This window comes from Oenanthe melanoleuca, chromosome 2 (genome assembly GCF_029582105.1).
Source record: "Oenanthe melanoleuca isolate GR-GAL-2019-014 chromosome 2, OMel1.0, whole genome shotgun sequence".
NCBI classification, from domain to species: Eukaryota; Metazoa; Chordata; class Aves; order Passeriformes; family Muscicapidae; genus Oenanthe; species Oenanthe melanoleuca.
In genome coordinates this window covers 123739740-123755035 of record NC_079335.1, presented here as the reverse complement: position 1 = coordinate 123755035, position 15296 = coordinate 123739740, and the positions used below count along the sequence as shown (strand labels likewise).

At 36.1% G+C, this 15296-nt stretch overlaps 1 protein-coding gene across 5 annotated transcripts in view; it reads left to right on the top strand.

The window, feature by feature from the left end:
* UMAD1 (UBAP1-MVB12-associated (UMA) domain containing 1) overlaps positions 1-15296 on the top strand; it is a 78970-nt gene that overhangs the window by 2485 nt on the left and 61189 nt on the right. For 2 of the 5 annotated variants that reach the window (XM_056486038.1, XM_056486042.1), the window contains exons 2-3: positions 434-485; positions 4568-4686. In XM_056486038.1, the coding sequence (XP_056342013.1) occupies positions 4605-4686 (82 nt within the window). In that variant the 5' untranslated portion in view covers positions 434-485; positions 4568-4604. Of the gene's footprint in view, positions 1-433; positions 486-2607; positions 2820-4567; positions 4687-15296 lie in introns of those variants that run through there. The other 3 variants (XM_056486037.1, XM_056486039.1, XM_056486041.1) reach the window with 2 other exon arrangements.

Genomic DNA, 15296 nt, shown 5'->3' with positions numbered 1-15296 from the left:
AATTTTATACATAAATACTAACATTTTATGTAATACAGAAAAAATATGTTTGTCAATGTTTCATTATACAAATACCCCTTTTTAAAAAATTTGGGTTTCTTGTGATACTTTCCATTCTTCTGTTTTCAAGAAATACAAACTAAAGCACGGCTAATGTTAATGCCAGAGAAAAGAAAATATATCTTTTTATTTCCTTCTTCACATTGTGACTTAGACTAGGCAAGAAGCTTTTAAACTGTTCTTTTGGTGTCACAGAGAAATATTTTCAACGTGCATATTCTTGACTCTTAAATTGGTTGTTTTCATGAGAAGGATTGTACAGGGCTGTAAACATCTTGCTCTTTTTCTGATTGTTGCTTTATTGGTGAATCACAGCAGATGGTGGTATGGAAGTGAGAATTTCTCTGATGCTCTCTCTTTTCTTTTTCCATAGATTGTATGTCTTAAACTGCTAGATGTGAAATTATTCCAGTTCTTTCTTTAAGGTTAGTTTTGTGTCATCTGTCCTCATTTCATTATTTACGTAATTACTAGCAGTGCTTCTGCAATTCTGCTTTGCTGTATTACTGGGCATTGTCTCTTCATCTTAGTCTGCATCTTTGGTGTGTTTAATATTAAATTATGATTCTCCTCCAGTATTGTTAACATTCAGGAAAGGCTGAAAAGTAATGGTAAATATACTAAGATCTTTGTTGTATAGAAAATTTTATTGGACTTAACGTATTGGTTTGGCTCAAAGGTCGCCCATAGTTCTTGTCAAAGGAGACTGACAAAATGCAGGAGGAATAAATTAACCCCTTTGTGCAGCTCTGTAACTCATCTTTGTCCAGTGCCACGTATGTTCTCAGAGCCTCACAGAAAGACAAAATATTTTTTGCAGCCTCACAGAATTGCTGTAGCTCAGAGCTTATTATTTGCTAATGACTGAAGCTGTGCCAAAAGCATTATTCTTAACTATCTGTGATTGTGTTCACTTTTTTTTTGTGAGAGAGAAACATGAGGAGGAAGGGAATTGCATATTCCTACCAAGGGAGATTTTTATCTTTAGGCAGTGAATTCAATTTCAGGTCTCCTATAGAAATAAAATTAATCCCATCTGGAAGGGAAAAGTGCTGTGCTATATAGGAGAAATGACTGAAGGAATGTGGTGCTATCTCTGAATGGCGGGTGTATTTTCTGTGATTTTGTGCTGACAGCTTTTAAAAACAGAACACAAGTCTGTGTGACCATGCATCCAGGTCCCCAAACTTCAAATAAAATTTTTACTCTGAAACGAAACTTCTATGAAACTGGTTATTCTGAGCTTTCATTACCTGAAACCTCATCTTATCTACAAGTAGTAAAACTGCAGTCTGATTCTGCAAGTGCTTAAACTGTTTCCTTATCTTCAAGAGCACGAGTGTTTCCATTCAGCTCTGTGTTTCTTTGTTGGTTAGGGGCTTTGTTCTGTTTTTAACATGTGATTCAAGAAATTTAGTGGTTGCATTTCCCGTTGCTGGGGAGATTTATGTTTACTTTTGAAGTAGCACAGTTGATAAGATTCTTAAAGGAGCATCACAAATGCATTGCCTGTCTACAGTCTTTCCCTTACCCATGCTGTACTGTATGTAGCCCTATTTTTTGTTTCTCTGCCCTCCTCTGGTTCTTTTAATCATTCTTTGTTTTTTAGTTTATACTTAATTGTGTGTTCAACAAAGCTGCCAAAATGCTGAAAGTAGTAGTTGGTGAACTCTTTCTTCCACATACCTTACAAAGACCTGAGATATACAAGGACTTTGTTTCTAAGAGGTTTCTAGAGAAGGAAACTCTAAGCATATTAGTTTTTTTAATATATGTTTTTTATACCACCTCCCCACATTCACAGTCACAAAATATGGCAGGTGCTATTTTCTTAGGGCTGGGCTGGTGATTTTAACAGCATAAGGACATTAGGCCTGAGCTTAGGACATACTTTTGTTAATTTTGTGTGGTTTTCTACTTCAAGCAAACCTATATGTGGGTTTTGATTTTATTTCTGTTTGGTTTTGGTTTTTGGTTTTGTTTTCTGTTAGAAAAATGCTGGAAAATACTGGCAGGAATTAAACTAACTTAGAAATGGAAAATTCTAAAATAAAGATCAACACTTACGTATGTCGATAAGATGAACTCTGTGGGTTTTAGAAAAAAACGGGATAGTGCCAATGAAAGTAAAAAATCTAGTATGTGAAAGTGCTTGTAACCTTAATTTGGCTAGATAAAATTGTCCTGATTGCTAATTTACTCTGAACTTAAATGCCTAATGTCTTTTAAGCAGTGAAGTTTAGGTATGTTAAGTATGCAGGATTTAAAAGACTAAAAGTGCATGGTTCCCTATACAAGCCTTTTGTGCCATGTATATACTGATTAAATGCTTTTCTTTGTGCAAGAAAGAAGGGAAGCAGGACATTATGTGATAGAGCTGAAAACTGTACAATAATGCAGATCTCAAAAGAGAAAAAAATGTGATTGGAGCAACTGCAGCTCTGGCACCTTGAGTGACTGACTGGAATCTGAGCCTTTAGCAAAGCTATCTGTAAGATTTTGCACATCGAGTTGATTTTGCTTCTTGTTGTTGCACACTTAGGATGAAGGTAAAATTGCATTTAAACTGTTCCACAACTGCCTCTCCTTCATACATCATTGGAGCAGAAACCTGACTCTTGAGCATTACAGCACAGGTTTTTACCACTTGAGCTATGGGACTGACAACCCTAATTGGTAGCAGGAGAAGACTTATTCCCTGAGGGCTGAAAAAGGAATATGCTGCTGGCGCCATGTGTTGAGCCTGGGTGTGGGGGGAGGTAAGGAATAAATGAGATAATTAGGAGTTTCTACTGTGTAATCTCCATGGAACTGGAAATATCAGTATTTCTCTTGCTAAGGTAGGAAAACAAGCTAAAAGGAATAAAGTGCTGTTAAATAACATTTTTTAAAAATAACTGTATTCCTGGGATTGGATCACAGAACGCTTTGTTCTGTTCTTGTGCACATTAGTGTAGTTTATTTGGTGGCTAGAAGTTGCACTGTGTCAGCATAAGCAAGCAGTAGCTGGCCAGGCTGTGGGGTATTCAGTCTTCAAGTCTCAGGTATCAGGCCACAGTCTGAATAGTTGCTGCTTTTGCCATGATCTATTTATACACTGTTCCAAGCCAGTGCTTGCACTTCACACAGGGCTTTCTGGAGTGTGTGATGGCTTGTAACAGCAGAATTTTAGGCAGTTTATATGAATAGTCAGTACTGAGTTGCTACAGGTCCCTGGCCAGGGCCAAAAAAAAAAAAAAAAAAAAAAAATGGTTTATGGTATCATTAATATTTGGGTGGGGAGTGAAGAATTCCAGTAAATAGTTAATCCAGGATTTTTTTATTTTTATTTTTTTATTTTTTAAACCTGCACATTTCACAGTAGCGCTCTTCACTCTTTCCCACATTCTAAAGATTCTTCTTTGTTAAATTTGGTGTGAAACAATGTTACTGCAACTTGACCCTGTCTACCTCTTTACTTCTTTACCCTGGAGTCCTTTCTTCTGTTGGAGGTGTATATTAGATGTTGCTATTGGGTTTTCAGTCTCTTCTCCTTAACACGTTGATGTCTGCAAAATAAATCCTCAAATTCTGCCTCAAATTGAAATTATATTATTCCACGTTTTCCAATTTTATATGGGTATTTTAGTAGAGAAGACTTTTGCATGCCTTTATTTAAGCCTTCCTCTTTGTGTCCAGCACCTAATGGGGCAGACCAGAGGCTGCCCCATGGGTTGGTGTTGTCTGGGGGTCCAAGTTCAGCCTTCAAGGGACCCTCATGTATCCCTCCATGGGATTTTAGTAGACTTTGTCCTATTTAAGCTACTCAGAATTGCTTCTAATCTTTCAGTCCTGAAAGAGGATACTGAACATTTTCTTTTGCAGACCATTTATCCCAATTGTTTCCTTGTTTTGTTCTGGCAACTAAGTTCTTAGCTGGCTTGGAAGATTCTTTTAATGAATTATTGTTGCAAAAAAATTTGCTACAAATTATTTTGCTGCTGTTTCTTTTAAGAAAATCATTGGTAACTGTTAATCAAATATACTTAAGTGTTAAACTGTCTTTCAAATTGCAAACTAGGAAACTGAAAATAGTTACCTGTTGGAGAAGCTCCAACAGTTACCAGTGTCTTTGAAGCGAAAGCTTGTCTAATAAAAATACAAAGTAGCAGAAAAATATGAAAACATATTGGAAAATGCTGAAAGGAGTTTCTAGCTTTAATTTTCGTTGAGAAAAAGTTGAAGTTTTGGGGGTTGTTTGATTTTATTTTTTTTTTTTGGGGGGAGTGATAATTCTACTCCATTCATAACTTTGTATAAAAGCTTTTTGTACTTCACTCTTCTCTTGCCTTTTGAAGTAAATTGCTAAATCGACAAGTTATCTGTCTGACACATAAATGTCTGATATTTCAAATTGGGCAATAAAGATTAGATAAGTGGCCTTACTACATACCTGTGGTCTGTTATGTGAACTTATTGTAAATTCTGTTATCATATGTTTATTTAACATGTTTTGTCTTCATTTTAGATAACACATTAGAAGACAAAAAGAACCCAAAGAGACTATGTTCAGCTTCTTCCGAAAAAGTCAAGATTCAAAGAAGGTTACAGTGCCAGAGAGAGAAGCAGATGGATTTGTTATTGTGGGTAAGTGGTACTTCTGTATAAAGTAATACTTTTATCTTTGAAATTTTTATCTTGAATTTCCTTTGAGATGCTTAGACTAAATGAAATGTTACGAGAAGCCGTGATAAAAATTGTTCAGTATTCTTACTTTTCCTGTCAAAATTAATTTTCCTAGTCTGCTCATTTGTACTAAATATCTGAAGTTTTATTTACATAGGTCTGAACTCTTATTCAAGAGTACTGAAAGTGTAGTTTCTTGTTTTCCTTTCATGCTCTGAGTGGGGAGAAGTTACATCCTTACAAAACAGGAAAGGTCAAAGGTTATGCTTCTAGCTTTATGATTAGAGTTGAGGAAAGGGAATATCTTACTGCAGGTGTTAAAGAAGTGCCTTTTATTCAGGTTCCTTCCTTTTCATTTTACCCATTTTTCATTTTACTTTTTTATATTAGAAGCCAAGAAGTGCCTATGCATTTCTGGTCATGGTGAATGCAGATGCTCTGTGTTGGAATCTGACTCTTAGTTTGATAAAAATTAAGCAGTTGAGGGTTTTCACAGTCTTCTTGCTATTCAAAAAGTAATCACACCTGTGAATTGGCTAAATTTTGAGCTTTGATCAAGGTCTTTCACAGTTTTGCAGGCTGGCTTAAGTGTGCAGAAAAGAAAAAAAATTATTGCCATTATGCTGGAACTGATCCTTTTCTTTTTTCTCTTTTGACAATTTGTTTTCCTCCTTGTGAATCTGTCATCATCAATATTCAGCTTCTGCTGCTCTGATTTCCTGGCTCACTCTTATCAGAAATCTTACAGTGTTTCTCTGTTGAAGTGTTACTTCTTGAACATTTTCAAGTCACAAAAGCCTCTAGATTCTCAAAGTCTGACAGTATGAGAGACTATTGGAACCCTTTCTGCAAACTTAGGTTTTTGGCAAAAGTTCTCCATTAAAACAAGTCTGTTTCACATCTGTGACTGTGTTGTCATGCTTAATGACTGCCTTCCCCTAGATTTTGTTCACCTGCAGCAGTTTTGATGGCTACATCAAGTGACTCCAGCATTTACATTGTGAAAGGGTCAAAGGAGAGGCATCATCATCCCCAAAAAGTCTGGAGACCATTTAGCATTTCAGTTTCTGTAACAGGCAGAATTCTGCACCCAAATGTTGCCATGTCCCACAGTTGCTGGTCCTGATTCTGCAATCAATTTAGCTTCATTCCTTTTGCCTGAATTGCTGTCAGTGACTATCAAAACTTTGTTCACATAAATTCACATAACATTAATCTGTTAAATATAACATTAAGAATGATCATTTTTATTTGTCTTCTCTTTTTTTATTTTTTTAATTTTTTTTTTCCTCAGACAGAAGTTAATTTAGCTGTCTGCAATGAAATGGACTGCACTGGGCAGAAGAGCTGCCATCAACCTTATCAGTTCAGCATATCAGTGTCTTGCAAGACAAATGTAGTTGCAGAATTATGGGTCAGGACTTAAGTAGATATTTATCTGGAAAGGGTATTTTTGTCTAGGAATAGTGTCAGTGGAAAAAAAAAAAACCCAAACCACAACACTTAGCCATTCTGTTAGTTACTATTTTGTTACTCTGATGGAATGTTCTTTTCTAAACTGGTGTAAAATGTTCAGGAAATCCAGTGGTGAATATCTTTAACATATCTCAGTAGCAGATTTCTAGGACCATTAGTATGAATGCTACTGTAGGCAGTGAACAGTCTTGGAGGGAGGGAGAAATTAATTTCTTACATTTTAAGTTGGTTCTTAAACCCAATCTTTCATTCAGAGCATGTAAGAACAAACAGCCTAGTTCACCAATATCCTGTGGATATGGGAGGAATCTTTCTGTATTGGCTGATATTTGAAAAAGCAAGAAGAAAATTTAATGCTTTACTGAGAAAGCTCCATCACAGCTATTGCCCTGTCAAATCCTGAGGATGAATTTTTTCCTCTCTTTTCATAACTTCTCCAAGTCCTGTTATAAATTGCTATATTTGAAATCTACCTTTCCTTGTAAAGAAAGTATCAATGCATTTGGGAATTCAATGTCTGACTAGAAAGGCGACTCACAAAAACAGCAGAATCAACAAAACCAGCTTTGCAGCCTAGCAGCTGAAAGAAATTTTCTATTTTAGCTTTTGGGGTAAATATTGCATGTGTGGGAGTCAAGCAAAAATAATTTGTAATTCCCTCTCTATAAAATACAATTTCCTACTAGAGAAGAAAACATTTTTATGTCTAACTACTAGTTCACTTATTTTCTGGATAGTGGTCATCTCATCTCTTCATGAAGCTGTAAAAATGGTGCCTGTTCTGCAGCAAGCTAAACTGTTACTCTGAAAAGGTAAAAGAGGCTTATGAAACAGGTATAACACATGCAGTTGGTTTTGATGAGTGAAGCAAATGGAGAAATATGGAAAAATGTTTCAGAGGCTTTCCTGATCATCACAAATTGTTTTTAATATTAGAATATTTTAATATTCTGAAAGCCAGAATTAAGAAAACAAGTAATTTTCAGGTAGCTTGGGAATCTTGGAGAGTAGTAGTTCTTTAGGAATTTCTCACGTTTTGTGGCTTTTGAACATAAAATAAATTCCAACCTACGATTCATTCCTACTGTTACTAGCCATAGAGAAAAATACAGGTTTGATGCTAGCATTTTGGTTTGGCACACAGCTAAAAATCTCCCATCAGTCTCAAAGATCCAAGTGTCTTGTAGTCCTAATCTCAGTCTAAGATCAAGAATTAAAAACTGAGACAGCAATGCTGCTTCCTTTGTGTGTTTGGCAAGACAGTCAGAAACTCTGTAAAATCCCCATGGTGCTGATGGTGCAACTGGGGTGGTTGGGGACTGTTTTTGCTTGAAGCAACTGAAGGATCATAGAATCATAGAATGGTTTGGATTGGAAGGCACTTTTAAAGATCATTTAGTCCAACCTGCTTCCATAGGCATGAACACCTTTCAATAAATCTTGTTCAAAGCTCTGTGCAGCCTGACTTTGAATACGGCTTTTCTGGGCCTATTCCAGTATCTCATAATCCTCATCATTAAAAAATCATGTAAATAACTAAAATCAATTAGAATATTGTTCTGTGCATCCTCTTTCAAAGGGCTGAGAGAAGTTAATTTTGTTTTCAGGTTTTAAGAGCCCAATGCTCTTAAAGCAGGGTCTCTTAAAGCTCCTAAAGATGTGTCTTGTTTACTTTTCCAGGCAAAATTGCAGTAAGCCAGAGTGAGGGAGCAGCAAATGCTGGTAGCTCCACCAGGCAGGTGAGCCTGCAGCCAAGCAACGGTGCCAAGAGTGCAGGAGCTGGGGTAGAGAGGAGCAGTGCAGTCCCACACTCCCTGGACAAGGACATCACAGCTCTGGGGACAGTGACCGGGAGCAGCTGAGACTGTGTCTGCCTGACACATCTGCAGGGATCAGGCACATCTGAGGAAGTTGGGTCAGAGGGTTGTGGTCACTCAGGTTCCCAGGCATCCCTGCAGGGTGCTTTTGGTGAGGACCAAGAGATAAGGCTTCTCCCACAGCTCTTTGCCTGGCCCTGATGGATGTGCTCAGGCTGCCGTGTCTATGCTGGCCATGGGCACAGAGAGCCAAAGCCTTGGTGCTGGAAAGGGGCTGCTGAGCTCAGTGCTGTGCTCAGGACTGGACCATCAGGAGGGTTGTGTTGTCTCTCACTGTGTCTGGAGGCAGCACAGTTCTCTGAGGAACTTAGGATAGCTTTCTCTTTCATTTTTTTAGATTTAAATTAACATGGGTTTTCAATACTGGCAATGGCTGTCATTTCAGGACTCTGCTCTCAGCCTCAGGAGCAGACCTCTTAACAAGTGGTAGGGAGTATTGGTACTCATAAAGAGCACTAAAGTGTCACCTAAAGTTGTTTTCTGACATTCAGCCATTTTGTTATAGTTTTTCAATGAGTAAGTACCTGAGGAAAAGTGAACAGACACAGGATTCTCATCAGAGTAGAGTGACTGTCACAGACATAGGGAGGCTGTGGCCATGATATGAAAGTTTGGCAGGAATTTTGTACTGAATATGCACTTCTGCACTGTGAACCTCCATTCTTCCTACTGTGCTTTCCTAGATCCATCTAGGACAACCATCTAGAATTTATGAGCAAATTTTTGGTTAACGCTTATTTGTTAATATTTATCTCTATTTGATACATTATTTTTGCCTATCAAGTTTCCTCTCAATAGAAAATAGTCATAGACATAAGAAATTAAGTGTTTTGAAGTCTCTTCCAAATAAACAGAAGGATCTGTGGTATTTAAATGAGTATTGGATTTGTTCAATTAACCAGCGTCCCTTCTGTTTCAACGATGATGTCTGAAGAGAAGAAACTCTACAGAGAAATGTGTTCAGGCTTGCACCAGCATCTAAAATGTCACAGAAAAGAAGGTGGGAACTACTATTTTTCATCCTGTGAGAAGAAATACAGCATAAGGCAATTATATCTTCCTTAATAAAAATATAGAAAAGAACTGGTACTAATACCAGTTGACAGACAGGCAGAAAATCTGGGAAATTTTTGTGAGAAGTGGGATGTTGTTGATTTCATCATTATCTGCTGTGTCAAAGTCAGGAACATAATGGGCTGCAAAAAGAATACACAGGGAGTTTGATGAATTATGGTGGATGATAGCAGATATTCTTACCTTAAAATTTTGGTGTTAGGTATGACTTATTCTTTCAAGTTAATCTCAGCAAGGCATTTGAACTCTGGCTTATTTCAAATGAGGTACTTGAATCTTCCTCTGACGTGTTCAGTATCTATATTGTTGAGTTAAATCAGTATTGTGATTCCTTCTTGTGGGATCATCCTCAGCTGTAGGCAGGAGTATCCTCACTCATCTGTGAAACTGAAAAGTATGATTTATGTCCAGATGAAAGCTTCCCTTTGTCATCTGCAGTTATATTGCAGAAGAACATCCTTAACAAATGGGAAATCTTCTGTACTGAAGAAACCAAAAAGTAAAATAATCAACCCAAGTCAGCTTTTAGTTCTAGAAATCTAACTGTTTTTCCAAAGAACAATTTTATGTATATTTGTTCCTCTCCAAATTGCAGAATTTGTTTTGCCATGAATTTACTCTGCATTGCAGGTAGTTTTTTGGGGTATTTTGGATAAAGTGCATATTTGAATTAAGGGACACCCCCAGTGTTGCCCAACATGAAAAAAGGCCTTAAATAGGATTCTTATAATTTCCATATTGATCTTAATAATAGAGATCTTTACATATATTTTAAATAACTCCTTAAATGTTTGCCTCTGAGAGAAATGTATGTATGTATAAATTTTTGGGACTGAATTTGTTATGAAAGGGAAATTTAATAAAATGATACTCCTGAAACAAAGAACTAACCCATACTAGTTCATTACTGTAAATGAAATACTTTTCTGCTTTCTTCCTTCTGCATACACACCTCAAAGATTAAATGCATCAAGAGGTTTGTAAAATCTTAGTGTTATTGCTGCTGTTTGTTTTCTAGGAGTTAGTAGTAATGTGTAGTAAGTCCCTGTAAATATCTACATTGCTTTTTCATTAATATTTAAGGAGCTTTTGAGTGGTGCTAGTAAGGAGGGTTGGGCTGCTGCAGTGTTTTAAAATATACTGTTACATTAAAGAAATGTACAAGGCATTGTGCCAGTTGGAAAAAAGCAGTGTCTCAATGTCCTTTCATTTTCTGCATCAATGGACTTACATTACCTATTTTTTATATAACAGGAAGTGCTTCTGTAGTTATTTCCTAATATTATTTTCGAATAACCAAGCTACTGGTTTTTATGGGTTTCAAGGTTAAAATATTTAATGCTAACTTTATAGTAATCTAGGATTTGGGGGTATCTGTTAATACTTTTATCTAAAAAATATTTTATATGTATCAGCCTGTGCCACTGTAAGTGAACACTTTGATGCACACTAAGAAGTTACAACATTTTAAGTGACCTCTTTCCTGAAGTGCTGCTTTATGGTTTTTATACTTAAAAGCCACAGTAACTCATCTGGACATTGAATTTTGCAGCCAGAATCACTTGAAAAGGGAGGAGAAGGAATTCAGAAGAAAGAGTCCTCTCCTGTTACCATTCCTTAGTTGCATAAGGAGGTAATGTCTCCGCTTCATTCAGTGATGAAGTCAAACTAATCCTCTTTGGGACTAATTTTGCACAAAAACAACCTGCGGTTTTCAGTGGTGCCACTAGATGGGGATTTCCCTCGGATTCAGGGCTCGGAGGGCTTTGCTCTCCCCCTTTCACACACAAAAGTGCAGTAGTAGTAATTATCAGTGCACCATTTGATTAGACTGTAGGTTTTCAAGAGATTTCTAAAAAGCTTTTTAAAGCCTAATATCAAATCTATAATGACATTCCAACCTAATAAAAACAATGAAGCTTGAAATGTTGACAGCATGTATCTAGATGTTGGCTTGTAATTCGTTCCAAACAGATCTGTTGAGGCCCATGTGGGACCTAAATAACACAAAGAAGTAAATTTGCATATTTTACAGCAGGGGGAAAAAACAGAATGCAAAAACATGAATAATTAGGAGCACAAGCTTCATGCTATATTAATACTGTTGAAAAGCATGTGTTGATTGTATTCTGAAAGCCAGTAGTGATTTGGTTGAGTGAACTCAGTCAGCATCTCTTATGCAGATTAAAGGATCTGGGTTACAGAACAACTGAAATTCATTGTTTGGCTGCATAAGGAGGTATATTTCTTAAAGGAAATGCTTTTTTTTCCTCTTGGATTCTATACAGCAGAAGGAATCTTTTTCTTTAATGCATCATCAAAGAATGTTTTTGTTGACAGATGACTGTGCATTTCTTCATTTACTTGTACACCTCTAGATTTTAAAAACAGTTCTCTCAGACACAAATCAGATGTTAGTATATTTAGCACTTTAGTATACATGACCTACTTACTTTTCATTCCACATAATTTCTCTTCCTTTTGCTTTCTAGGGCTTGAGGCCCTGGAACATACTCATGATGCTTCCATGCTGTGAATTTATTATTTTTAAATTTGCAGAAAATGCCCTTCTAAAAATATTAGCATACCGGCCAGTTTTGAATCTGAATATTGTGAATGGTTGTGTTGGCTTCTGTTGATTATAACATAAAATGTACAGCATCCTTTTTATGAAAGTATTTACTTAAAAATGGTAAATAATATCAAAAGTGATTTATTGTTTGCTTTGGCTGAATATTATCTAGGCCCCTTAACTCACAACTATCTTAAAAATTTACCTGGTTTTGACCATGGACTCAAGGGAGGAGAGAAGAAAGAAGATGAAGACTTCTTGCTTAACTTGTTTTAATACTGACACAAAAGAATTATGTGCAGCTGTATCCAACAGCTTTATTTTGGAGCTTTAAGAGACAAAAATGCACCAAACACTTCCATTCTGTCTATTAAGCACACCTTCTTAATTTGCATAACCAAAGGAAGAAAATGGTAAAATGTAGCAGTCTTTTTAGAAGTTGATATAATTGTAAGAGGTTAAAGAGGCATCTGGCAAAAGGTTGTTTTGAGGTCACACATGCATCTGGCAGTTTGCTGCCAGCCCTCTAAGAAAATATTGGTTGGAGTTGCACTCCTGTTTTTCATATTAACTGCCTTCAGACTTGATGTATAATAGTCACTTTCTACAATCCAGGTCTCCAAAGTGCTCCTCAGAGGTTTAGTCCTACTGATTTTAATTTTTGCAAATACTGATGGAAGTAGAATATGCTTAAGCAAGAAAATCCTTTTTTTGCTAGAAGTTTTTTCTTAGAAAAATTGAAGACATTTTTTGGACATGGCTGGTCTACAATGTGTTTGCAAAGTTGAGATTATATTCTTTAACCTTTCTTGTAGTAGGGTGATCACTTTTGACACCTGGCTTCTGACAGTTTGGCTCCCATATGTAGTTCACTCTCTAGTAGCAGTGCCATATTCTATTGGCCTATATAACATTCTTACAGCAATTTGAAGTTGAAATATAAGAAAGGAAAATACCTGTTGCTTATTGTAAAACAGAGTAGAAACAGTAAAATGTAGCATAAAAGTATGGATTTTCAAATGCTGGTTGTAAACTTGGTTTCTCAGAACATGCTAGTCATTAAATCACTTTTAGAATTAAAAATTTCTTTGCTTTATGATGCAAAGAAAATAGTTCAGGGTATGAGAACATATTTTTAGGCCAAGTGGTTTGCATGTATACAGTGGACTTACAGCTAGAGCTAACTGAAAAACAGGAGGTAAAAAACATGTTGCAGGATGCAATGTTGATGTTCTGGCAAGTGATAAATTCAGGTTTAAGTCCCCCTTTCAGCAATTTACAGCATAGTTAAATGATCATTCCTTGCAAAGAGAGCCCTAGTCATTAGCTCATGCAATCACTGCCTGTCTGGTTGGAGTCATTCAGACTTCTACAGATGTTAATCTGTGTTAATTTTCTCAGAAGGAAATGTTATGTTGAACTGATTTTACACACACCCTTCTCTATCTCTGGCAAATAAATGTTTTTGTACTCTTTTTTTCAGTGGAAGAAGAAAAATTACTTTTCCAAAGATACCCTGTCTTGTTTATTTTTTAATTAGATATTATTAAAAAACTCAAGAAAGTTTTGTTTTGTGTTTTACAAGTGCTTCAAATCAGTCATATCATAGGCCTCAATGTGAAATAGTAGCATAAGTGTAAGGATTTTCCTTGTAAAATGAAAGGTAGCTTGTCACCTTGTCCATAAAGATGTGTTTTTCTTTAGCTGTTCCTTCTTGACATACTAGTTGAGTGCATTTCAGTCAGGACAAATAAATTAAAGGATATAGAGGATTTAGCCATTCAGTTGTTTTGCATTTCTGTGATATTTTCATCTGGTTTTCCCATAACATCTTTGGAGGTTGCCAAAAATATAATGTGCTTTCTGAGCTCTGCTCACAGAGCTGAATGATCCTCAGCTTTTACATAGTGCTTTTCTCCACAAATGAGGGTTGTGTGGACAACAATGGAATTTCCTCTCTTCCTTTTCAGTCAAAAAGAAGCATTTGCTCACAGCACTGACCATGACTTGCTGGGGAAGTTATGCAGTAATCATTATGTTCTGACATGATCACTTAACTCTGTGCTTTTTATATCTTTTAGGAAATCTCCACTAATTTTAGTAAATTAATGCTATTTCCATTGTCATGGGGATATCCAGCATGACAGTAAAAAATAAAGAATACAAATACCTCCTAGAACTAGTGGGCTGCTTCATTTGTGCAGTTCTTTTATCTGTTAGCAGATAAATGCTAACTACTAACTACTAAATGCTAACTACTAACTGCTGTTAGTAGTTACCCATCTACACTACAGGATATAATGCCAGCCTTAATTCTGTATATTGTTTCCTCAGTTTATACATGGTTATTTTCTATAAAAACTGTGTATGGGACAAAAATTAAAATGGACAGAAAATAATTCAAAAGCTTAAGTTGGATTAACTCAGCGTGTTTCTTTCCTCTTCCCAACAGTTGAGATAAATGTGGGACTTCAAATTCATTCAGCAGATGAATACAGTATCTTAATTTCCTTCTAGTTTTTGCCAGGGTGTCTAGGTGAAGTTGGGGGAACATGGATTACATGGAAATGGATTTGGTATTTTGTCTATAAGAATGCAAGTACAAACTATAGGGAAATCTCCCAATTGGAAGTATTGAGTGGTCAATGGTCAATTTTCAGTGATGAGGCTCATTTGTTTTGGTGCTTTAATTTGTTGTAGAGTTTTTGTGGTTTTTGTTTGTTCTTCTCTTTCAGTTACCCCCAGATTAAAGATGAGGTTTTAGAGCAGGTAACTGCTATGTGTGATATACATTTTTTTTAGTTAAATTGGGCAAGCTTTCTTAAAATTATCCAAAATCACAGACCTTTCCTGGAACAAAACAAACAAACCAAAAAAGATTCTTGCTCTTAGACTGTATAATTTAAAATCTTTTTTTACAGAGAGCTGTCTGGACCAGCAGTACACTGCACTTGTTCAGGATTTAAGCTCATACATAGTTTTTGTGCTCCCAGATGAATAAGGGACAGCAACAATTTAAAACCTGTAAGATTAATTTTTGTCCTTATTTCAGTTAGGATGAAACTTTAGGGTTTTTTTGAGAAGGATGGAATGGAACTTTATGGCTATTTCTTTGCCATTTTATTTTTCAATGGGAACTTGCCTACCTGATTTCTTCTGAATTATTTCATCTGTAGGTCTTGCAGAAGGGCAGGACTAGAGAAGATTTGATTTACAAAAACATTAGAAAAGCTATTGTAGCAGAAAGCAGCAAATATTATCTTTAAATTATGGGTATTAAATATGCATATCAATGCACCTTTCATTAGGAAGCAAACTTGTGGAGAAGATTTTTTTTGTTGGAACTGTTTTTCTTTTACTCACCCACAAGTTATATCAAGACTCTATAAAAAGATGCACAAAGAGCTTTCATTAGGTCTAAATAGTGGCTCAAATTGAATAAAAATTTCAGTTGGATATACCAGCTCTTATGAAAATTTACTTCTCCTTTACCACTGAGTAACCCAAAGGTGAGATGCAGTAAAGAACAAGTAGTAGTTTTCACCTCATGAATTGTGTTTTTAAAAATTAGG